Below are 25,618 nucleotides of genomic sequence, written 5' to 3'. Positions count from 1 at the left end.
ATTGGACTATAAAGAAAGCTGAGCACCAAAGAATTGATGCTTTTGAACTGTGGTGTTGGAGAAGACTCTTGAGAGTCTCTTGGACAGCAAGCAGATCCAACCAACCCATCCTAAAGGAAATCAGTCCTGGGTGTTCACTGGAAGGAAGGACTGATGTTGAAGCAGAAACTCCAATACTTTGGCCACCTGATGTGAAGAGCTGACTCAATTGAAAAGACCCTGATGCTGGGAAAGATTGAAGGCAGCAGGAGAAGGGGACGACAGAGAACAAGATGGGTGGGTGGCATCATCAACTCAACAGACATGAGTTTGAGTAAACTCCGGGAGTTGGCAATGGACAGGGAAGCCTGGCATGCTGCAGTCCATGGGGTCGCAAAATAATACATGACTGAGCGATTGAACTGAACTGAACTGATGTTTCTTACAGCTGTTCTCCAAGGAGCAAGCATCTTTTAATTTTATGGCTGTAGTCACTGTCCGCATTGATTTTGGAGCCCAAGAAAATGAAACCTGACACTGTTTCCATATTTCCCCCATCTATTTGCGTTGAAGTCATATAACCAGATGCCATGATCTTAGTTTTCTGAAAGTTGAGTTTTAAGGCAGCTTTTTCACTCTCAAGCTCTTTCCCTTTCATCAAGAGGCTCTTCAGTTCTTCTTCACTTTCTGCCATTAGAGTGGTATCATCTGCATATCTGAGGTTGTTGATGTTTCTCCCGGCAATCTTGATTCTAGCTTGTGCTTCATCCAGCCTGGGATTTCACATGATGTACTCTGCATACAAGTTAAATAAACAAGGTGACAGTATACAGCTTTGATGTACTCCTCTCCTAGTTTTCAATCAGTCCATTGTTTCATGTCCAGTTCTAACTGTTGCTTCTTCACCTGTATACAGGTTTCTCAGGAGGCAGGTAAGGTGGTCTGGTATACCCATCTCTTTTTCCAGTTTGTTGTGATCCACAGAGTCAATCCATACATTGTCAGTGTGTCAATCCATACACTGAATCAGCTGTAAATATACATATATTCTCTCTTTTTCAGACTTTCTTCCCATTTAGGTCACCACAGGTCATTAAGTAGACTTCCCTGTGCTATACAGCAGGTTCTCAATAGTTGCCTATTTAATACATAGTGTCAATAGCGTATATATGTCAATCCCAATCTCCCAATTCATCCCACCCCCCATCCCTCTTGGTATCCACATATTCAATCTTTACAGCGGTGTCTCTATTTCTGCTTTGCAAATAAGATCATCTATTATCATTTTTCTAGATTCAACACAGATGCGTTAATATATGATTAAAATACATTACATACGATTTATGTTAACATATAGTGAATTTACTGTTGTTTATAAGTGAGTTAAATAGTTTTGAAATTCCCTGGTTTTAATTTTTCTTAGACCCATGTGTTATTTGGAAGTGTATTACTTAGTTTCCAAATTATCTGGTGACTTTCCAGAGGGCTTTGTTACTGATTTCTGATTTGATTTCATCCTGTGGTAGAGAACAGACTCTTTGTACTGAACGAACTCACAAGGTGAGCCTTCTGCACATCGCCAGGGCTCGCCCTCTCCCTACTTTCTCCTCTCCACACTCTATCTTGCAAACTTTAGCTCCTTCAGCTTCCCTGGTCTTTCTTTCTCCATAACTCAGGAGCCCACCAGGCTCTGCCTGGGAACCCCTGCTCTCAGCCTAGAAACTGTTACAGTGCCCATCTCACTTTTTCATCTCTCAGAGATTCCTGCCCTTTGTTATCATTGTTTCTAACATCTTGAAAACTATTTCATGTGTTTTGCCCATTTACTGGTGGTTGCTTTTTTGGGAGGGTGGAGAGGGGTGTATACCAGTTATTCTGTCCTGGCCAGAAGCAGAACTCCCCTAAACTCTAATCTGTAATATGGTACACACTGACAAGTATAATCCACAGAAACAAAAGTTCTGTGGTGCGCTAGACAAATTTTAAGAGTGTACAAAGGCTTAGAGAACTGAGAGAACTGTTGCTCTAAACTTTGCGGTGTCCCAGGGCTTAGTTTTAGGCTGTGTTCCCCACAGCACGCTCCTCCCAGGTAATTTAAGTATACAATTTTAAATCACTCATCTTTTTAGTTAGGTAGATTCATCCATTCATACCTAATTCTCTTTTCCACTTGAATATCCACTAGAAACCCAAATTTAACATAGTAAAATAGCAATTCTGATCCCTTTCCCTATCCATAATCCTTGCCCTGGTCTCCATCTCAGTAAATGGCATCATCATTTCTCCAGCTGCTTGAACCAAAAATGTAGGGGTCATTCTTGATTCCTCTTTTAGTCATAGGGGTATGTTAAATTCATTAGCAAGTACTACTGGCTCTACTTCAAAAGTTTACCTTGAATTGTTGATTTTAGTTCTACGACCACTCTAGAAATGCCACATCTCTGACCTAATTTACTAAAACAGCCTCACTTCCTTCAGGTCTCTCACCTACTTAAAGGAGTCTTCCTGGACCAGCAGCTCCATCACTTTCTATCCCTACCTGAAGTCACTTCATAGCACATATCACGAATCTGACACATCTTACTCACTTGTTTACTGTCTGACTGTTCCCAATATAGTGTAAGCTCCACTTGAGCTGAGACATTACCTGCTTTTTGAATGTTATATTCCCAATATCTAGACTATTGTCTGGGATACAGTAACTGGTAACCAGTAAATATTACTTGAGTGAAGAGCCGTCAGATTGGTTTTCTTACTATTTCTTGCCACCTTACAATTTATTCTCTATTCAGCAGACATCATCTTTTTAAATGTAGATAAAATCATACTACTTGTCTTTCTTGTCTCCAATGACTTCCCACTGCAGTAAGAATAAAACCCAAAATATACTCCTAAAAGGTCTTATGGGGTCTGGCCCCACCTCCCTATACACCACTCTTCCCCTCCCCTTCACTCCCTACACTCTATTCACACTCACCTACACTGTGTCTGCTTCAGGGCCTCTGCCTCTGATGCCCTCTCTGCCTGGAATACTATTCCTCCAGCTCTGTGAATCTTACTTTTATTTTAAGGTAACGATTCACCTTTTAATTTTAATTGTTACCTCATTTCAAATGTCAGCTCCTTAAGAAAAGCCTTTTCATGATGACATTATCTAATGTCTCCATAATTTCTATCAAATTACTCAGTTTTATTTTTTTATAGCTTGTCAATGCAGAAGACGTGGCTTGGATCCCTGGGTTGGGAAGATCTCCTCGAGTAGGAAAAGGCAATCCACTCCAGTATTCTTGTCTGGAAACTTCCGTGGACAGAGGAGCTGGGTGGGCTACAGTCCAAGGGGTTGCAGAGTCGGACATGACTGAGTGACTAAGCGTGCACACATACACACATCAAATGTCAACTCTTTATGGAAAGCCTTTTCCTGATGATATTATCTAATGGCCTCATAATTCCTATCAAATTACTGTTTTATTTTCTTTATAGCATCTGCCATCTAAAATTGTGTTATTCGCTGATTTATTGTTTTTAATCTGTCTGCTATTAGAATATGACAAGAGGTCTTACCTCTATGACAAGAGGTCTTGTCGCTGCTCTATACTCAGTATATAGAAAAGCAGCTGGCACATGGCAGATGCTCAATAAACATTTAGTGAATTAATGAACAAGCTAATTTTTAAAAAAAGGAACAAATAAAGCTAACATGTCTTGCTTACTTAACAAGATTAAGTTGGTACTCTCAGGAAAAGTTTCAGGAGATAATCCCAGAGTGTTCATTAGAGGTTAGTTTTTCCTTTCTTGGCAAAGTATAAAACTATCTATTACCAAGGTAAAGGCCATGCTGTGGACTGCTCTGCTCGAAGAAGGCAATGGCACCCCACTCCAGTACTCTTGCCTGGAAAATCCCATGGATGGGGGAGCCTGGTAGGCTACAGTCCATGGGGTTGCTAAGAGTCGGACACGACTGAACGATTTCACTTTTACTTTTCACTTTCATGCATTGGAGAAGGAAATGGCAACCCACTCCAGTGTTCTTGCCAAGAGAATCCCAGGGCCGGGGGAGCCTGGTGGGCTGCTGTCTATGGAGTCGCACAGAGTCAGACATGACTAAAGCAACTTAGCAGCAGCAACAAAGGCCATGAAGATTCCCAAAATGTGTCTGTCATGGCAGTTAGGCAATTAGAGTAATTCTCTGTCAGGCTAAGATTCCACCTCTTACTGGAGCAATTCAGTCTTAACTAAGAAGACTTATCAAAAGGATTTGCAATGTGAAATCCATAGGTAACTCAATAAACTTATTTCATTCAACCCCATATCAAATACATTTTCTACAGATCTGCAACTAAGGCTCAAAATGATTTCACTATTGAGTGCTAAAGAAAATAAAATATACCATCACAAAACCACCAAAGTTACTCATTCATAAAAGTAAGGTTTTTAAAAGCACTATAACCTGAAACTAAAGCTTAGTCCCTCAAAAAGAAGTTCCCAACACACAAATTATTTACTCAGATACAAAGCATGGCACAGGCAAAGGGCTTCAAGTTGAGTATCGGGTGAGTGTGGGTTTAATTTCCCAGTCCTGCTTTTTACTAATAGTTATGTGGGCAATTTATCTAAGCCAAACAATAAATTAAGAGTAAAAGTAATATTTCCAATTATGTACAGATGCAATACCCACTTTCCTGGGGAGTTTCCTGGAAAATGTGTCCCACCAAAACAAGAAAAAAGAAGAGGTGGATTTGGATCCTGAAATAAGTCAGCTGCCATAGGAGGGAGGCTAGGATTCCCAGGAGACTGGTGATAGGGAGCTCCAGGGCAGCCATGAAGGAGGCCCAGAGACAGCAGCCACAGTGGACTGGAAAAGAGCTGGGACTGCTTCAGGCAAGAGGTTCCTGAGAGAAAAGTGAGTTGATAAACTATCTATGAGGTTCACTGTAAAGTAATTCACATTTCTGATGGAAAGTTGAGAGATAAATTAATACCAGATAAATAGGAAACTAAGCACATGAAATGATTAGTTATAGGAGAAACAGAACATTTTCCTGAAAGGAATTACAAGTGTAAGGAAGGAAAAAATAATTTTCCCTTTAATGTTCTCAGTTCTTGGCTGGGGCGTTGTAACAAAAGACAAATTTATATAAGAAAAACAAAACAGATGCTTATTAACATGTATACCTCATGTGTTTATGGAAGACACCCAGAGAAAAATGAGTAACTCTTAAGCCACTCAGAGGTGATTTACAACACTGGCTTAAATATCATCTTCAGCCAGATTAAAAAAAAAAAAAAAAGAAAGTGTGGGGGAGGCCAGTTATGAGGAGATGGCCAAGAAAAACACAGTAACCAAGAGTGAAATCTGTTATGCTGATTTAAGTCCAAGCCTTCTCCATGAACAGGAAACTAACTTACTTCTAGGGATAGAGAGGAGAGGGACAGACACCTTTGGGCTGTGTTGTGCTTAGTCACTTTAGTTGTGTCCGACTCTGTGCAACCCCATGGACTGTAGTCCCCCCAGGCTCCTCCATCCATGGGGATTCTCCAGGCAAGAATACTGGAGTAGGTTGCCATGCTTTCCTCTAGGCGATCTTCCCAACCCTGGGATCGAACTCAGGTCTCTGGCACTGCAGGTAGATTTTTTACCATCTGAGCCAAATGGAGGGGAGGCAGAGAGCTTTTCTTTCTGCTGCTTCTCAAATGCCTTCTCCTCAAAGAAATATGCCACAGTGACATATTCTTGGGAAGCGGCATATTCTGCTACCCTTCATAACCACAGTATGTATGCTGCCTGGTTCAAACTGTATACAATGTCTCTAACTAATACCAACCTTATAAAAAAATTAGGACAATATGCAGAGATTGAGAGGAAGGTGAAGAATCAGGATGTAAAATGAAGCTAAATTTTCATTTTTCAAATTAGGACTTCAATCAATTGTTAATATGGAAAACTGAAAAATTCTCCAAGAAATAGCAGAAAGAATAATCTTTTCTAAAAATGAAGGTAATTATTAAAACAAAAACCAAAAGGTTTGACAGTTGTTAATTCAAGGAAATGGAAATGGAGACTGGTTGGTGGTGGTGGAGGCAGATTTTTTATATAAACCTTATAGAAATGTGATCTAAAAAAATGTATTAAAACATTATCAAAAATGTTTAAAAAAAAGAAGAGCTATCAATGGCATATTTAGATCCTGATACTAAATGAAACTGTGACTAAAACTATAATGATAATAAACACTTGAGCTTTAAGAAGTGCCCAAAAGACTTTTTTTTTTTTTAAAGTATATACTGAGGTTTATTTTAGAGCTAAGTGAATTAATTTAACATGACCTATTTAGTAAAATTAAACTTTTTAAAGATATCGAAATGGTGGGCAATAGATATTTGTATATTTTCTTGTATTTGACCCACATTTTCTTTACTGTAGCATAAATTGTTAGATGCCATCCTTTAGTGATTTATTTTTGTACTGTACAAATTTTTCCGATGCCATTATTGTTACAGGCTTTAGTTTTGCTGCTTCAGTGATCATCTGATATTGCCTAGCTCCAGTATCAAGAAAAATTTGCTTCCCAAAGGCTGATCAAAGAAGATTGATTACACCTATTTATCGTTAGAGCACCAGAGCTGTGACTCTTGGGGTTCAGCCTCTGGTCCGTGACTCCTCCAGACTCCTTTCCCCACTCTGGGAAGGCTTGAACCATTACAACTATTGCACCCGTGTACACAGGTACAGCTACCTACCTGACAGATCAGTCACGCGCTCACATCTGGCACCTGTGCCCTTCATCCTCCCTCCCCACAGATCACAGCTGGATCTGCCCCTTCAAAGCTTAAAAAGTGAAAAAAGAAAACACAGTTCTCTTAGCACAACTAAGACATACCATCTGTGGGATACCCAATCAGCAAATACTAACTCTCCACTGTTGGCCGGGCACTGTAAATGTAAATTTAAATTGGAAACCAACCAAACAACCAAAGCATAAACAGCTACCTAACTGACAAAACAGTGATGTGCTGGCACTGGGGAAGATACACACAGCCGTCACTAAGGAAAATGAAGTGACCGAGTTGGGAGGCTGGTAATAATGAATAAAATGAAAACTATTTTCGGCACAAATTTGCAAGCTACAGAGGACTGAAATGCTTTACAGAAACACTGTTGCTGAGTGGCCTGAGGACAGGAGGGGAAGCCAGGAATGTTTCCATTTGAATCCCATTTTCTTCTCACAGAGATGCTTTGAGAGCAACTAATTAATACTTGCAAAATGCTTAGTGATTAGCTCAAAGTATAATGTGAGTCACAAATCAAAGAGCAGGCAAATTTGACAAAATTCAGCACCCATTTATGATTAAAACTCTTCAAAAACTGGGCACAGAAGGAACCTACCTCAACATAGTAAAGGCCATATATGATAAGCCTACACAGACATTATTCTCAATGGTGAGAAACTGCAAGCATTCCCCCAAAGGTCAGGAACAAGACAAGGGTGTCCACTTTTCACCACTATTATTCAACATAGCCCTGGAATTCCTAGCTACAGCAATCAGAGAAGAAAAAGAAATAAAAGGAATCCAGATAGGAAAAGAAAAAGTAAAGCTCTCACATTTTGCAGATGACATGATACTGGACATAGAAAACCCTAAAGATAGTATCAGAAAATTAATAGAGCTAATCTGTGAATTTAGCAAAGTTGCAGGAATGGAATATTATTCAGCTATAAAAAGGAACACATTTGAGTCAGTTCTGATGAGGTGGATGAACCTAGAACCTATAATACAGTGAAGTGAGTCAGAAAGAGAAAGATAAATATGATATTCTAATGCACATATACAGAATCTAGAAAAATGGTTCTGAAGAATTCATTTACAGGGCAGCAGTGGAGAAACAGACATAGAGAATAGACTTATGGACATGGGGAGAGGGGAGGAGAGGGTGAGATGTATGGAAAGAGTAACATGGAAACTTACATTACCATATGTAAAATAGACAGCCAACAGGAATTTGCTGTATGGCTCAGGAAACTCACACAGGGGCTCTGTATAAACCTAGACGGGTGGGATGGGGAGGGAGACAGGAGGGAGGTTCAAAAGGGAGGGGATATATGTATACCTATGGCTGATTCATGTTGAGGTTTGACAGAAAACAACAAAATTCTGTAAAGCAATTATTCTTCAATAAAAAAATAAATTAAAAAAAAAAAAACTTGTAACTCATCAAAAAAAGAAAAGAACAGGCACATACTTGCAAAAAAAAGTCACTGTCTGAGTAAACATTCAACCAAAATTCAGTCTCTTAAGTAATATTAACAGGAAAGTTTGCACTGAACATTAATATATAAAATATATATTTTTTTAAAATTACTTAAAATGAAAAACTGCAAGCCAAATCTTTTGCGGATAAAGAAAGTGTCGTATGCTGCAACTTACGATATTTACTGTGAATTTCATCTATTTCCTTTTCTGTTTGGTCCTTTGTAAAAACCATTATCTAAAAAATAAAATATTCTTAATTAAAAATTCAAAAAAATGACAAAAAAAGAAATTAGTTCAATAAACTTAAAAGTCTCTAATGTGGATGTTTAAAACTGAGGAAAATCATCTCTCATCCCTGTTTTATATAGACCAAGAAGATTAACTCCTATTTACTTCTCTTAATACTGTAATTAATACATTTTACTTACATCAGTAGAAAATGCAACACTGATTCTATTAAAATATATAAAGTATTAACACAAAAATCAATTAAATTTCCTATGTTCAATATTTAGTTTTTCACATTCATTAGTACAACAGGTTACACAAGACCAAAGAGGCATTTAGCAGGTCATTAATAAGGCCGATCTCCCTGTTTGTCTTCTATCCTTTCTCAATCTAACTCCCAAGTCTACCACAAAGGTAATATGTAGAGAAAATGCAATACAAGACTTCATATGTTAAATTTCTAGTTCACTTTTTAAAATATTACACTTCAAAGATCAGAAACATACTGACACAATTCATTATAGTCTGCATCGTACAGTCAGCACATGGGTAATAATGAAATCAACAAAAATCTCATTTTTTTCCTACCTGATTATAAACTTACTTGCCTAAAGTTGTTGCTTTCCTTACAAACGCACTACCAATGGCCTAAAAAATGCCTACGTGGGAGAGCCCAAAACACTTCCTCCAGTGTCAAAGGACACAATGACTATTTTCTATCTTTGGTACCCTTTCCTCAAGTTTTGGACCATCAAGCTAGAGGAAGGCAATAGCGAAGGAATTTAGGTCTCTGATTCCCTCAACAAGCTCAATAGATGCTCAATCCTCGTCAACTCTTACTATTCTTAACTTCTCAACCAGTATAATCATAGAATTGCAGAATGCCAGCGCTAAAAGGGGACCTCAGAGATCATACAGTTCAACCCTTAAGTCTTACAGATGAAGATCCTAAGGGCCACACAGGTTAAATGGTAAAGAGCTTATTAAATGCAACTGCCAGAGAAAGGGTCAATACCAAGGTTACCTGATGTACAGGCACATGACTTTCCCAAAATACTATAATTCACTAATAAACTCTAGTTTGGATTGATTTTGTGCCAGAAGACTGCTAAATACAATAGAATTTTGTACTAAAAATGAGCTGCAAGTAAATCATAATACATTAAATGGAAAAGTATTCTAGCACATTTCCCACTGAACAGATTCAATACCAGTTTGCTTTAATTTGTAGGGTATTCAACTTTTCTTTCCTTCATTTCCACCAAGATACTTAAAAAGACCATCAACATACACTTTCATTGAGTTTACTAGCTTCAAAACGCATCCGAGTCTTCTCCATATTTTCAATTTCTTGAACTATTTCAGCAGCTGTTAAAACAAGGACATATAGCCAATGTTAATTACATGACATTGCTCAATGTACTCTGGTTATACGAACTATTAACACTGAAGCTATATGATGGGTATACATAACTCCCTGTTTGGTCTTTATAAACATTTTCCTGTAAGTCTAAAGTTATTTCAAAATAAACAGGGAAAAAAAAATAAGAACACAGAGTTAAAACATTTAACTTTTACACATGCAATTACAGTTTAAAAAATAACCAGAAGAGACAGCAAAGTCATTTTGCTCTTTCCTTTGAGTAAACAGATATAAACAGCAGTTCCAATGGAATATGAAAACTAATCTGTTAGTGTGAATTCTATCTATTCTTAGGGGATATCCACTCTATTGCCAATGTACAAAATGTTATAAGAAGCTACTTTTCAAAAAAAGTCAAAGGTCTATAAATAGCAGGGGAGGAAATGACCCAGACTCCAGAATTTTTGTTAGTAGGTGTAGTTACCAATCATACACATCAAAGAGATCTGGAATATGTTCCATCTCATATGTAAATACCTTTGACTGCAAATACCATGAAATTTACCAATGCTATCTTTCTGCCTACTAGGCCAACATATTAAGACTAACATACATATAGTGTAGGGGAAAAAACCATAAGCCCTGACACACACACATTTATACATAAAAGGATACTATGTCTAGAAAGGAGTGTAAATGATGGACAACACACCATTAGGCATGGTTGACACTGCTTAAGCTGGATAACTGGTAAACAGGGAAAATCATCATACTCTTCACCATAAGAATTTAAAATCTATATAAATTTATACAAAATCCCTATTAAAAAGTTTCTTACAAAACCCACAGTCCCTGAGAGGATCATTTAAGAATGCAATTACCTCAATTCAAAGTTTATTTTTCAAGGACTGAGAGGTACCCCTTGCCTCCCTAATATCATTAAAACCAGTAGAAACAATGTAAATAATCTCTATGAGCTGAACAGCCAACATAAATTTACTGAATCATGGTATAACAGAAAAGCAAAGGGACCACTTGCATTCTGCCCAATCCACTCACCCAAGTATCACTCAAGATAGAGAACATCTGGCATATACTTTCTTCTAAGATATTAAGGAAACTATATTAGGACTAGATACAACTCAGGAGCTTAAATCTTTTCAGGGGGACTTCTGATTCTGTTTATGCTATAAAGACCTGGCTATAGTGTCACTCACATCCTAGTTAACAAGAAAAGCCTGAATAACTTATAAAACTGTAACTCTTCTTGAATCCATCAGAGCTAAGTTCACAAAGAAACCAACTAGCCTGAAATCTAAGGAAAGTCAGATGCCTTCGAGGAGAGGGTCGTGAGTATTGGCTGACATAATAAAAACAAGGATCATTCTACTGTTGGGTAAGAAGATTTCAGATAACCTTTCTGATGGATTGTAAAAGGCCAAGGGTGAACCACCGTAAATGTATAAAAATCCTGGGAAGCTTAGATGCGGGGCTCACATCAAATTCAAGGTTATTTTCTATAGACTTTACTGGGTATTCTCAAGAACTACTGAAGGAAGGGTGAGAATCAGAAAAAGTATCCCTCCACATCCAGGCCTGGGAAAGGAGAACAGCCTCCACTGCAGGAAGGACATGAAGCTCCATTCCTCTAACCCATAGGAAACAAAATTGTTAAGCCACTGAGGGAAGGTCAGCAAAACTGAAGACCCCAGAGCACAGGTAAATGGAGACAGGAAACAAACAAAATCCTCTACTCTGGCAGAGAAACCCGAGGTCAGGAAACCCCGGGCCCTGATCACTAGAGGACCGTTGTCACTTGGGGAGGCACAGGGTCACTGGGAGCCCCACCCAAGACCCAGGATCAAGGGCCTGCCTGAGACAGAGGCTAAGCTAGCATAACAGAGAACAACCTCAGGCTCCCTACCATGAAGCCAGGACACTCCATGTGACAAGTAGCTGTAATCAGCCACTGGGAGAGAAGTGAGCATGGAAAGAGACATTTTCAGGTACGGGTTCACAGGGAAAACCTAAGTGTGAGTGAGGCAGGAACATTTTAAAAACAAACTTCTGGTAATTCAGGCACCAACCTAAGCACAGGGGATATGAAACTGGTGGTCAGCTATAGATAACTACAGCAACAAAAACACCCAAACCAATCAACCACACACAGTAAAGTCCTAGCAGGAGAGGAGACAAGTCCATTTTTCAGTCATTCACACTATTTACTTCAGTATTCAGCATCTCAAATATTGTCTGCTTTCAACCAAAATTTACAAGATATATGAACAAGCAAGCAAATAACAATAACAAAATCAAACTCAGATATCATCCAGATTTTAGAACTACCAGCCATGAAATTTAAAATAACTATGATAATATGCTAAAATATCTAGTGGAAAAGATAACAACATGCATTAACAGATGGGACATTTCAGGAGAGAGATGATACCATCAAGAAGAATAAAACAGAAATGTTAGAAACAACAACAAAAAATTAACAGAGAAAACTTGACCCAGCTAAGGAAAGAATTGGTGAACTTGAAAATGAGATTGATGGTATTACTCAAACTGAAACAGAAAAAAGGGGGAGAGGGAAACACACACAAAAAAACAGGATAGAGTACCTAAAAGCTGAGGGACAATATCAAATGGGCCAATAAACATGTAATAGAAATCCCATAATAAAAAAGGGAGAAGAAATATTTGAAGACCTAATGGCCAGAATCTGCTAAATATAATGAAGATATCAAACCACAAATGCAACAAGCTCAAAGCGTATCAAGCAAAATAAATAACAACAACAAATAACAAAACAAAAATACAACAATATAGACAGAGAAAATCTTGCAGCCAGTCAGAAAAAGGGATTTACTATACCAAAAAAAGGCCAAGTATTATATCATGTTTCTCATCAAAAACTATCCAAGCCAGAAGAAAATGGAATGAAAAATTTGAAGTGCTGGGAGTGGGCAAAAACCCACTGACCCAGAATTCTATGTCAATGGAAATATTTTTTAGAAGTAAAAGAGAAATAAAAACTGAAACAAACAAAAACTGAGACAATGTATTATTAGCAGACCAGTACCACATTAAGTGTTAAAGGAGGTTCTTCATGCAGAAGTAATGTAAAACCAGAAATTCATCTCTATAAGAAGAAACAAAGTGCTAGAAATGGTAAAAATGAAGGTAAATATGAAATATATTTTTCTTATTTTTAACTCCAATACTTTGGCCACTTGATGAGACGAAATGACTCACTGGAAAAGACCCTGATGCTGGAAAAGATTGAAGGCGAGAGGAGAAGGCAACAACAGAGGATGAGATGGTTGGATGGCATCACCAATTCGAAGGACAAGCTCCAGGAGGTGGTGATGGACAGGGAAGCCTGGCGTGCTACATGTAATCCAAGGGGTCACAAAGAGTTGGACGCTACTGAGTAACTGAACTGAACTGAACTGACTCTTAACTACTATAAAAGATAATGGTCTGTTTAGAGGAAAGTGTCTTTGTTCAGATTTCTTACTAGGAGTATGGAGGAAACTACACAATGAAGACACTGACAAGGTGATCAAAACTGCCATCACAAATGAAGGGCACAAAGATGTCAAATACCTCTAGATGAGATGTTCTGAGAAGGACAAAACATCACTTATATAGTATTCTGGCCACAAATGCCAACCTGAACGTAATTATAATGAAACACAGGGCAAAGCCAAAATGAGAAACATTCTATTTGGGAAAAAACCCAACAATAACAAAGACTGTATTCTTTTAAAATGCCAATGTCATAAAAGACCAAGCAAGGTTTAGGAACTGTTCCAGAATGAAAGAGATTGAAAGGACATTACAACTAAATTTAATATTGTGATTCAAAACTGGATCATGTACTGGAGGGGGGAAACAATCTATAAAGGCCATTATTGGGTCAACTGCTGAAACTAGAATAGAGATGAAAGTTGATACTTGTACTGCAGCAATAAAAGAGAACATCTCTTTTTCTAGGAAATACACAATGTAGCATTTAGCACACAAGATTATACGCCCTATTCTCAGATGGTTTAAGAGAAAAATATGTGTATATAAAGAAGCACACACACAAACACATATACATTAATATAGAAAGCAAATGGGACAAAATGCTAATAGGTGAATCTGTGTGCAGGGTATCTATGTATTCTTTATGATGATGGTCCAAATTTCCCATAAATTCAAAATTATTTCAAAATAAAGTTGTTGTTTTTTTTAAATGTTAAACCAAGACTTTCAGACAAATAACAGCTGAGGGAACTTGTCTCAACAACACCTGTGCATTACAAGAAAGATTAAATGAAGATTTTCAACCAAAAGAAAATGACATAAGAGAGAAACCTGGTTCTAAGCAAAGAAATGAAGAATAACACAAACAGTGAAAGTGTAGCCACACAAAGACTTTCCTTCTCCATTTTTAAAATCTCTTTAAAGGAAAATTGACAGTTTAAAGCAAAAATGGTAAAGTATAATGAGATTTATTACACAGAAGAAAAATCTAAGACAATAAAACCGGGATGGATCAAGGTCAAGATGGTGGAACAGGAGGATCTGGGGTCCATTCTTCCCCTACAAGTACATCAAGAATACATCTACAAGAGGAACAATCTGCACAGAGCACCTGCTGAACACTAGCAGAGGACCTCAGACACCTAACATCAAGGATGGAAGGAGTAAGGTCCTTACGTAACACACATAGTATAATGGTATTTGAATGTGGACTGTGATAAGTTGAAGATGCAAATGGTAAACTCTAGAATAATCACAAAAAGAACAGAGATACAGCTAATAAACCAATAGTGAAGATAAAATATAGAACTAAAAAATAATCTAGAAGAAAGCAAGAAAATAAAGGAAAAAAAACAAAGAATGGACAAGACAAATAGAAAAGAGCAAGTTGGTAGACTTAAACCCCACCAAACAGAGTAAATGAAATGAAAAAGTTTTAAATGCTACAATTTAATGGCATATCTTGTCAAATTAAATTTAAAAAGCAGATCCAAACCATATACTGCTTACCAAAAACCATAGTTTAAACACAATATGTTTAAAGAAAAAAGTGAAATAAAGTTATTACTCACAGAATATTACCAGAGACTAAAACAACTATTTTATTATAATAGATTAATTCATCAAAAACACATACCAATACTAAACGCACATGCACCTAATTGGTGACATTCAAAAATGTAAAGAAAACAGAATATACTGAAAGGAAAAATTAAAAACCTATAAATATCCTTTGAGATTTCAATAATGTTCTCAGTAACTGAGAGAATCACTAAACATAGCATCAATAATGATGTAGAATACTTGAGTACAATACCTTAGCAACTTTACATAATTAACATTAGAGATCACTGAACAAATAAAGAAAAATTTTCAAGTGCCTAAAGAACACTCACCAAGCAAGGAAGACTTAATGCTGAGTTATAAAACAAGTCTCAATAAATGTAAAGGGCCCAAAATCATACAGATCTGCTGCAATGGAATCAAATTAGAAATGAATAAAAAAGATATCTGAGAAATACTCAGATATTTGGAAACTGAAAACACTTCCAAATAATCCATGGGTCAAAGAAGAGATCACAACAAAAATCAGAAAATATTTTAACTGAATGAAAAGGGAAACACAAGAGAAATAAAAGCATATGGCTACATACAAATCGATAAGCCCATGTTCATAGTAGCTTTACCCAGAAGAGCCAAAAATTGGAGACAAGTCCAGTTGCCTATTAGTAGTTATTTATTCATCATTTCGAAATCCAGGACACTTCCTTTACCCTCAAAAGTTCTTCTTCCCAGTAAGTTCCCTCCTCCTTACCCTTAAGCCCTGGGACATACAGATCTCTTCTATGCCCCCAAAGTTTTGCCTTTTCTAAAATGTCAGATAAATGTTTTCAAAGTATACAGCATGTAGTCTTTTGTATGTCGATGCTTTTGAAATTTATCCACATTGTTGCATTTATCAGTAGTTCATTCATTTTTATTGCTAAGCAGTGTTCCATTGTATGGTTCCACAATTTGCATACAACCATTCACCTATTAATAGACAATCGCGATAAACAACAAAGCTGGAGGAACTACATTACCAGACACCAAGATCTACGATAAATCACTCATCAAATAATCAAGACACTGCACTAGTGGCACAAGGATAAATAAATGACCCAATGGAACAAAACAATGTTCAGACCCACACATAACACAGTTAGCTGATTTTCAAACAAGAGGTACTGACAATCCAATGTGTAAAGGATGCTTTTTCAATAAATGCTGCTACATCAATTAGCTGATCATATGGAAACAACAAAAGAATCTCACCTCTTACCATGCAACATATGCTTCAACTAATTTCAGATAAATTGTAGGTTGAAAGGTAGATGCAAAAAGAATGATTTTAGGAAAAAAAAAAAAGATCATGTGGTAGGCAAAGACATAAAAAGTAGCATCCAATGGAAAAATGCAACAAATTGGATACAAAATTTAAAACTTCTACCTCTCAAATGAAGCCATTAAGAGAGTGAAAAGATGAAAGGAGATTTAGCAAATATACACCCAGGAAGATCTGTATACAGAAAAATTCATGTAATCCCAGAAACAAATTAAGAAGCAATAGATCCACAACATAGAAAAACTGGGCATAAGATTTAAATGGATATTTCACCCAGGAGAATATCCAGATGGCCAATAATTATATAAAAATATGGTGAACACTATAAGCCATTAGGGAAGCAAAAATTAAAACCATAATGAGATACTACCATGGATGCACTAGAATGGCCAAAAAGGAAAACTCACAATACTGATGATGATAATGATGTAGAAAAACTGGAATTCTCATACCTTCCTGATGAGAGCATACATTGGCACCTGGGTTTCTGCCTGTACCCAGGAAAGCTAAACATCTGCAAAAACAACAGTTTCACATGTAGGTATACGTGATGCCTAACTATGTCTGTCTATGATCACCAAGAGACCTGCGAAAGATTACTCATAACAGCATTATTCTCTAAGAGCCAAAGAGTGGAAAAACTCAAGCGTCCATCAACCATGGACATTTGTGTAATATGTCATATTTGTATAATGGAATACACTATAGCAACAAATTTTTTTTTGCCTGCATGCATAATTTAATTAGAATATCAGTGTTTTACATCTCACTATTATTCACATTTCTCCAGGTTTTCAAGTTCTTAAAAGCAAATTATGATTACTAATATTTTCAGAGCATTATATTGACTATTCACAACTGTACATAAAAACATGGACAAATCTTATAAATCTAATGTCATAGAAAATTAAGCCAGACTCGAAAGAATGTATAAGCTACTTATTATTCCATATTTAAGATAAAATATAGCCAAAATGAATATATGGTTTTAGAAGTCAGGAAGGTGGTCATCTGTGAGGATAAAGGCAGCAACTATCGGGAGGGGTGGGCTGGCCTTCTAGGATCCTGGCAGGGCTCTGAGGAGCTGTTACATAGGCACCTTCCCTCAACTTTGTGATAATTTATCGAACAGCACATTTATAACTTGTGTAATTTTCTGTTTGTATATTATACCTTAATTTTTTTTAAATTAGGCAATTCTATCCATATGTTAATAACTGAAAGAACTCCAAAATTTGTGTGAGATTAAGTGGAAAGAACAAACTATTAAGTAGTGTGTCTGTAAAACAAAATTTTGATGAAATTATAATAATCACATATATTTCTGGGTATAACAATCTTAATAATCTAATGGTAACATCTATTCTATGCTAACTACCTGCTAAGGTACAACGCTAGGACTTTACATGCATTTTATCATTTAGTCTGCACAAAAACAATACAAACTAGGTAGTATTACAACTCTTACTTAATGGGAGAGAAAACCGAGGTCAGATATAAGTAACTTGCCCACAGTCACCCAGTCATAAAGCTGCAAAACTAGGATTATATTATAGGCCATGCTCTCTCAAGCAACCCTCATATACATGAGAAGCTGGTAGCGGTGGTTGCCTCTGAGAAAAGAAGGGGGACAGAGAGACGAGCTGAGAGAAAGGTTGGCTTATTACAGGACACTAGATATCTTCCGAAGGAGTGTATTTGAACGTCTTAGCTATTATCAACAATGTATTAAAATTTTCTCTGTGGTTTATAACCCCTGAGTCATACAAAACTGCTTTATCCGGTAAATAAAATTCATTGTTTTATTACTTTACCTGATTTAGGATGCAAAGCATCACACTGGGCATTGTACATGTGTACAAATTCTTGGTGCCTTTTAATGAGCTGCTGTTTATTTCCTTGAACAGATAATCCATGCTGTTTTAGCTTTTTCTTTAAATCTCGATCTGAGAGCAAGTTATATACAGTTTTAGGCAGCGGCTTCCTTTTGTGAACAGAACTGGAAAGGAGGAAAAAAGGGATCACTGAGGGTTACTGTGAATTATCAAATGCTTTTCACGTAAAACAGTAATTTACCTTCTGCTCAATGCCAAGGTGACTGGGAGAACTGTAGAAACATTAAGATAAAAATGGAAAAGAGAAGAAGGATCAAATTTGCAAATCAAGTTGACAGTATTCACCTGACAGTGATGCATCTGAGCTGGTGGTGGGACATTCAGACAGAGGGTCTAGGTGGCAGCCAATACTTGGAGAGTCAGGTCTCCGAGACAGATCAGGCCTAAAGATGCAGGCTTAGGATTCATGCAGAAGGCTATGGACTAAATGCTATGAGAACGTAGGATCACACTTATATGAAATCATTCAATTCTTCACCTCTTTAAAACATGTTTTTGCTAAAATCTGCCCACGGTTTCCAGGGAAAATCTCCATAAAAAGCTAGCTATCTCAGGTAATTAAGAGTACAAACGCTATCAAGGGTCAGGCTATAGATTTTAAAATATTATCATACACAGCTTTCTTAGAAAAAATTCTGATGCATAGGCAAAACTGCCCTCTTAAGCCCAAGGCAATCAATCATTTTGCAAAAGCACTAGATGAAATAAAAGAAGACCTGTTGGGATAGTTAGGTTTACTAAACTTATTACGCCGATGAAAGAAAGAATTCAGAGAGTTCATGGGTGCATAGCATTCTTGTGGGATCATCTTCAAAAGAAGACAACTGAAAACAACAGCAAGAAACACAGCAGTGTTTTCTTTTTTTTCAACTTCAATTAGTTATATTAACAAATACATAGGCATTATAAAAAGTGTATCAGCAAATGTAATACAGGGAGCCCAGCCTGATACTCTGTGACAACCCAGAGTGGGGATGGGGGGACGGGAGGGAGGCTCAAAAGGGTGGGGATAAATGTATAATTATGGCTGATTCGAGTCATATGGCAGAAACCAATACAACATTGTAAAGCAATTTTTCCTTCAGTTAAAAAAGAAAAGAATAAGTGTACTAGCAAAATCACCACCTGGGGACTTCCCTGGCAGTCCAGTGGCTAAGACTCTGCTCTCCCAATGCAGGGGGCCCAGGTTTGATTCCTGGTCAGGGAACTAGATCCTGCATGCTGCAACTAAGATCCAGCGCAGCCAAATAAAAAAATGAGTAAATATATATATTTTTTAAATTGCCACTTGGCTCTTTATGGTATTTTCACGATGAACACAATGATAAGCACTAAGCTGCAATTATAAATATAACAAAGCCCAATCAAACGACTTTCTTCTACTTCCTCCAAAAAACCAATTAATAAACATTATTTCTTTCAATGGAATATGCAGAAGTCAAGCTACCTAAAAATATTAATGACTTGAGAAAATCTTATAGACAGGAACTCCTTGACAAATTTTAATTGATCTAATCTGATTATAACCTAGCTGAGTACGTCACCTAGCTCAATGCTATGGCAATTAGGTGCTTAATAAATATGTATTCAATGTAGACACTACAACTGCAATCATTTTTAAATGAAATATCAAAATTTCAGGTAACAATTAAAAGAAACTTGAAAATAATATGTTTATCAAAAAAACAAACAAACAAACAAGATTTTACAAAGGACTTGCATATACCTAGTGGGCACAAGGCCATGCTGCTCAAACTTTGAAGCATCTCAGAACCATCTGGAGAGCTTATTAAAAATGCAATTTTCAATCACTTTGCCACAGCAACTACCAATTTTGACTCAGCTCAGCTCTTAAGTGGAGATCTAAAATCTCTATTAACAAGGTTCCACATGAAAATCTAATACAAATGGTCCAGTGACCATACGAGAGAAAACAGCTGAATACAGACTGAAGACAACCAAACATTTCTCTGTTAAACAATACCACCATTTCCTGGCAAGATTAGTTCTTTTATGCTCCATCAATAAAGACTAAAAGTCAGAAATAACTATTTAACTGCAGAAAACCCTGAAAACCCTCAAGAGATTGCATTTTTCTGAAGAGTGTTCTTATAATGACAGCCTGCCTACTGGGCTCTATAACACTGATTACAGTGATAGTGTAAGTCGCACAGCCGTGTCCAACTCTTCTGTAGCCCCCCAGGCTCCTCTGTCAGGCAAAAATACTGGAGTTGGGTGCCATGTCCTTCTCCAGGAGATGTTCCCAACCCAGAGATCGAACTCAGGTCTCCTGCACTGCAGGCATATTCTTTACTGTATTATAGCTGAATAAAAAATCACACGAGGTAGCAAGTCCTGAAAAACATTTTGAAGGAGTTTATACAAGAATATTGTAAAGGATAATTCATTAAGTCTGTACCTAAAACATATATTTTATTAAGGATACATGATTAAACTTATGACTGTGAAATTATAATGGAAAACTATCTGTTCATTGGCATTTACATTGAAAAGCACCAGCAGAAATCAACAATTTCTCTCAAGAATTTTAAAATATGATGTACACACTGCTATATTTAAAATGGATAACCAACAAGGACCTACTGTGTAGCACAGGGAACTCTGCTCAGTTGTTATGTAACAACCTAAATGGGAAAAGAATTTGAGAAAGAACAGATACATGTATATGTATAACTGAATCACTTTGTTATACACCAGAAACTATCACAATACTGTTAATCAATGATACTCCAATATAAAATAAAAAGTTAAAAAAAATTTTTTTAAATATGAAGTCTGATGTTTCCTAAAACATGAAAATGACACTGATCTTTCTTCTAGGATTTGGTGAAACAGTAATACATTTAAGGGTCCTCAAAATCTGAGGACAGCAAAAGGAAAAGTATTCTTTGATCACCTCTGATATGAATCTACAAAGGATGGGTTAAGGGCTGTCATCCACATTAAGAAATGGCCTGTTGGGATGTTGTGGAGAAATTTTTTTTTTAAATATCATATACTCTTTTATGTGACCAGAGTCCAAGATCAGGACGTCACCAAAGAGAAACGTGGTTCAATGTCTCCCTAAGTGTATCTTCACAAATGCGAACTTTGCAAAATGAGTTATGAGAACAAAAAGGTTTTAGGGTTAAATAAATTTAGGAATTACTGGATTAAACAAAATACAACAATTATGTTTGATGTAGGAATTCTCAAAGACTTCAACACACTAACTTGTACAGTGAACCTTCCTCTAAGAAAGAGAGAGAGAGAGACAGAAAACAGTGCTCCTAAATTGTGCTAGAGTAACCGGCAGGATTATAGTAATTTCACAGAGCTCTTCAGAACCACAACTGGAACTTGAACTTAATCATACATGGATGAGTAAATCTTTGGATAAACTGATGAGCTAAGTGTGTGAGAAGAAATATGATGGATGCATCTAGAAAAAGAGCAGTCCAAACAAAATTATTAGTGTTGATTCCTTATTCTTCAAAGAGAAAATGCCCAGCTTCTATATTCCCAACTCATTCTTTAGGGGAAAAAAAATTTCTAAAGAAATTAGAAATTAAAAGATTAATTAAATTAATGAATTAGAATGAAAGATTCTTCATTAGACCATTAGATTCTCACTGCTTATGGGAAATAATACTTGTAATGATCCAGTTTCTTTATCCCAAATCTCAACTAGGCAGCCTAAAAATCTGTTCTCATCAACAAACTTACCCACTAGGGGTGAGTACTGTGCATGCAAGACCTCACAGGCATTTGTCGCAGGGAGCTAAGGACCACAGTGGCTATCAGACAGGGACTCAGGGAGAGATGGGGGATGGGGACAGCACAATCCTCCATCTCCACTTTAATGGACAGGGCCAATTTTATCTGTTTTATATGTTACGGTTCACTGTGCATTTTCACTTGAAAAAAAGGTTCTACTCAGAGGAAAAAGATTAACTATCATGCTAAAAACACTACAGTAAGAACTGTCAATTGGTGCCCCTCACTGTAAATCAATAAAGCATTGCTGTGCTTTCAGTTCAGTTAGTCTCTCAGTCATGTCCGACTCATTGCGACCCCATGAACCGCAGCATGCCAGGGCTCCCTGTCCATCACCAACTCCCCGAGTCCACCCAAACCCATGTCCATCGAATCAGTGATGCCATCCAGACATCTCATCCTCTGTCGTCCCCTTCTCCTCCTGCCCCCAATCCTTCCCAGCATCAGGCTCTTTTCCAATGAGTCAGTTCTTCGCATGAAGTGGCCAAAGTATTGGAGTTTCAGCTTCAACATCAGTCCTTCCAATGAACACCCAGGACTGATCTCCTTTAGGATGGACTGGTTGGATCTCCTGGCAGTCCAAGGGACTCTCGAGAGTCTTCTCCAACACCACAGTTCAAAAGTGTCAATTCTTCGGTGCTCAGCTTTCTTCAACGTCCAACTCTCACATCCATACATGACCACTGGAAAAACCATAGCCTTGACTAGATGTACTTTTGCTGGCAAAGTAATGTCTGCTTTTTAATATGCTGTCTAGGTTGGTCATAACTTTCCTTCCAATGAGTAAGCGTCTTTTAATTTCATGGCTGCAGTCACCATCAGCAGTGATTTTGGAGCCCAAAAAAGTAAAGTCTGACACTGTTTTCACTGTTTCCCCATCTATTTCCCATGAAGTGATGGGACCGGATGCCATGATCTTAGTTTTCTGAACGTTGAGCTTTAAGCCAACTTTTTCACTCTCCTCTTTCACTTTCATCAAGAGGCTCTTTAGTTCTTCTTCACTTTCTGCCATAAGGGTGGTGTCATCTGCATATCTGAGGTTATTGATATTTCTCCCAGCAATCTTGATTCCAGCTTGTGCTTCCTTCAGCCCAGCGTTTCTCATGATGTACTCTGCATATAAGTTAAATAAGCAAGATGACAATATACAGCCTTGACGTACTCCTTTTCCTGTTTGGAACCAGTCTGTTGTTCCATGTCCAGTTCTAACTGTTGCTTCCTGACCTGCATACAGGTTTCTCAAGAGACAGGTCAGATGGTCTGGTATTCCCATCTCTTTCAGAATTTTCCACAGTTTATTGTGATCCACACAGTCAAAGGCTTTGGCATAGTCAATAAAGCAGAAACAGATGTTTTTCTGGTACTCTCTTGCTTTTTCGATGATCCATCGGATGTTGGCAATTCGATCTCTGGTTCCTCTGCCTTTTCTAAAACCAGCTTGAACATCTGGAAGTCAGTTTTTGTAAATTATAACAGCAAGAGTTTGTCCCTAGGAACCTGCATTCACTGCCGATTTACTCATAAAATCTAAGTGACACCATTTTATCTTTAATCACACACACAAAACCCAACAAAATAGTCCTGCCTTATCAGCATGGTTTCTGGCAAATACTCTTCCAAGTTCTTCCAAACAAACCAGATGTGAGAACCAAGCATTCTGCTCATTCCCACCTCCCGTTAATCCCTTTCCTCCCTCCATCCCAGATCCTCTGAATGATCACCTATTCACTCCTCTTTCCATCCTGTTTCAGAAGAAAGGCTCTTTCTGCATGTCAAAGACACTTCATTACTGGACTTTTGCTCTCTTGTTCCTTGTATCATCTGCCCTCTCCCCAGAGATAGTAAAAAGGAGGAGGCTAAAGGCTTATATAATTTTCAGTCTAAAAATAAAATCTTCCCTGATCTTGCTCCTTATTCCTTCCCCAAACTGCCATCTCATCTCATGTCTTCCCTTCATCATCAGACTCATCTAATTCGTGGCTTCAGCTTCCTTATTATCTTCATTACCACAGATTCTATAACACCTTGCAATGTAACTTCAACTAAAATTTGATTCTTAACTTACATGTGTAACAATATTGATCAATTTAATAATCTATCATGATTTTGATACATAAAGGAGGCAAAGTAGCGTAAGTTTAGGTAGAAATACTGGGTTGACAAATTATCTCACCTGGGTAGTTGGCAGGGGACATACACATAGACATACACACACACACACACACACACAAACTATATTTCACACATTCCCTTCTGAATCTGCCCCACAGACAAACTATACAAATGAAAGTTTATACATATTCAATCACCAGAGAAAATCATTGCCTTCAAAACGCAAGCCTACTGGTTGCATCCTTCTAGGAAAAAATGGGTATTAAGGGAAGAGTATCTGATTTTCATTCACCAATGCTTAACAAAGCCTGGTACATGGTTATGTGCTTCATAATTATTTGTTGAATGAATAAATGATTCTGTTGTTTCTAAAAAAAATAAAAACCCTTCTGTACTATTTAATGTCATGTGTATACAGTATATCATGTGTATATAGTAATTATTCAAAATTTTTGAAAAAGCTAGATTTTGCTAATTTAAACTTCTAAGATTCCTAAGAACCAAAAAAAGATTTGATGTGTTCTATATTCAGAGTCTAGCCTTGCTTTCTCGGGCCAAGGGCTTTATAGTAGTTCTAAAATTCTAAAAGAAGAAAATAACCCTAAAAAGAACTGAATTCTAAATTGAATTTCTTATTAAGTCAAATTTTGTTAGCATATAGTAAAGTTAATTATATTTGGCAAGGTGGGAGTTGTGGAAAGAACAAGGAGAGAGAACGGGTAGTCAGCTAATATTTTTAAAAGCGCAAGCTAAAGTAGCTCAACAATTATGCTTCACTTTCTTACCTTCTGAGGCTTTCTTTCTTCTCCTCGCGTGATAAACAGCTGTCTAAGTGCTTATTAATGTGATTTTCTGGAATATTAACCCCACAAACAGGACAATCCACTGTATTTTTCAAAAAGAGAAAAATATTTTATTATTTGCAGAAAGAGTAAAAGTAATAACAACCAGGTATCTTTCAACAACTAACATTAAAAAATAAAACCCAACCTTAACATGCACTTAGAAAAGCAGAAGAGAAAAAGAAGGACACCTCAGGGCAGCAGGAGTGGAACAGACTGCTTACAGGGCAAGGGTTACATTGTGGAAAATCACATAATTAGAATCCTGGCCTAGAAGAAGAGATTTCAAAGAAGTCTGGAATTAGTTTTTTTAGAAGGTGCTTTAGTTAAATTTTCCCTACCAAGGGATGACCAAGCTATAAAACTCATCTTGAGTTTATACCAAGTCTTCGGAACCATTCATGTATAGCACTGAAGCAGTCCTAACCACCTGAGTAAGATAAAAATATTCGCCAGGGGAGCAGAGTCGGGGGTGGGGGTGGGGGCGCAGGGTATGTAGAGCTAGATAGAAACATGAATTGGTTGGACCAACTACTGTTCAGATTATTAATGACTACGAATTCGTTCATTTAGCCCTCATTTGTAACGAAAGGCATACCTCATTTTATTGTACTTCACTTTATTGCACTTTCAGATACTGCATTTTTAACATTTTTTAACAAATTAAAGATTTGTGGCAACCCTGCATTGCCAGATGATGGTCAGCATTTTTTTTTTAATTGAAGCACAGTTGATTTACAGTGTTGTG

The 25,618-nt window shown here is 37.2% G+C and overlaps 1 protein-coding gene across 6 annotated transcripts in view; it reads right to left on the bottom strand.

The window, feature by feature from the left end:
• Window positions 1-25,618, bottom strand: part of RAD18 (RAD18 E3 ubiquitin protein ligase) — a 91,684-nt gene that overhangs the window by 39,438 nt on the left and 26,628 nt on the right. For all 6 annotated transcript variants that reach the window (XR_014064787.1, XM_081528159.1, XM_081528158.1 and 3 more), the window contains exons 6-9: window positions 24,814-24,913; window positions 18,059-18,243; window positions 9,752-9,828; window positions 8,407-8,467 (exon numbers count right to left, since the gene is read on the bottom strand). Coding sequence is in view for 5 of the 6 variants with exons in the window: in XM_081528159.1 (XP_081384285.1) it covers window positions 8,407-8,467; window positions 9,752-9,828; window positions 18,059-18,243; window positions 24,814-24,913 (423 nt within the window). In the remaining variant the exon portion in view is untranslated. The remainder of the gene's footprint in view (window positions 1-8,406; window positions 8,468-9,751; window positions 9,829-18,058; window positions 18,244-24,813; window positions 24,914-25,618) is intronic.

This window comes from Giraffa tippelskirchi, chromosome 9, assembly GCF_054371585.1.
Source record: "Giraffa tippelskirchi isolate mGirTip1 chromosome 9, T2T-mGirTip1v1.2.pri, whole genome shotgun sequence".
In the NCBI taxonomy this organism is placed as follows: domain Eukaryota; kingdom Metazoa; phylum Chordata; class Mammalia; order Artiodactyla; family Giraffidae; genus Giraffa; species Giraffa tippelskirchi.
The sequence above is the reverse complement of the archived record's forward strand: the minus strand, read 5'-3'. Positions and strand labels throughout refer to the sequence as shown.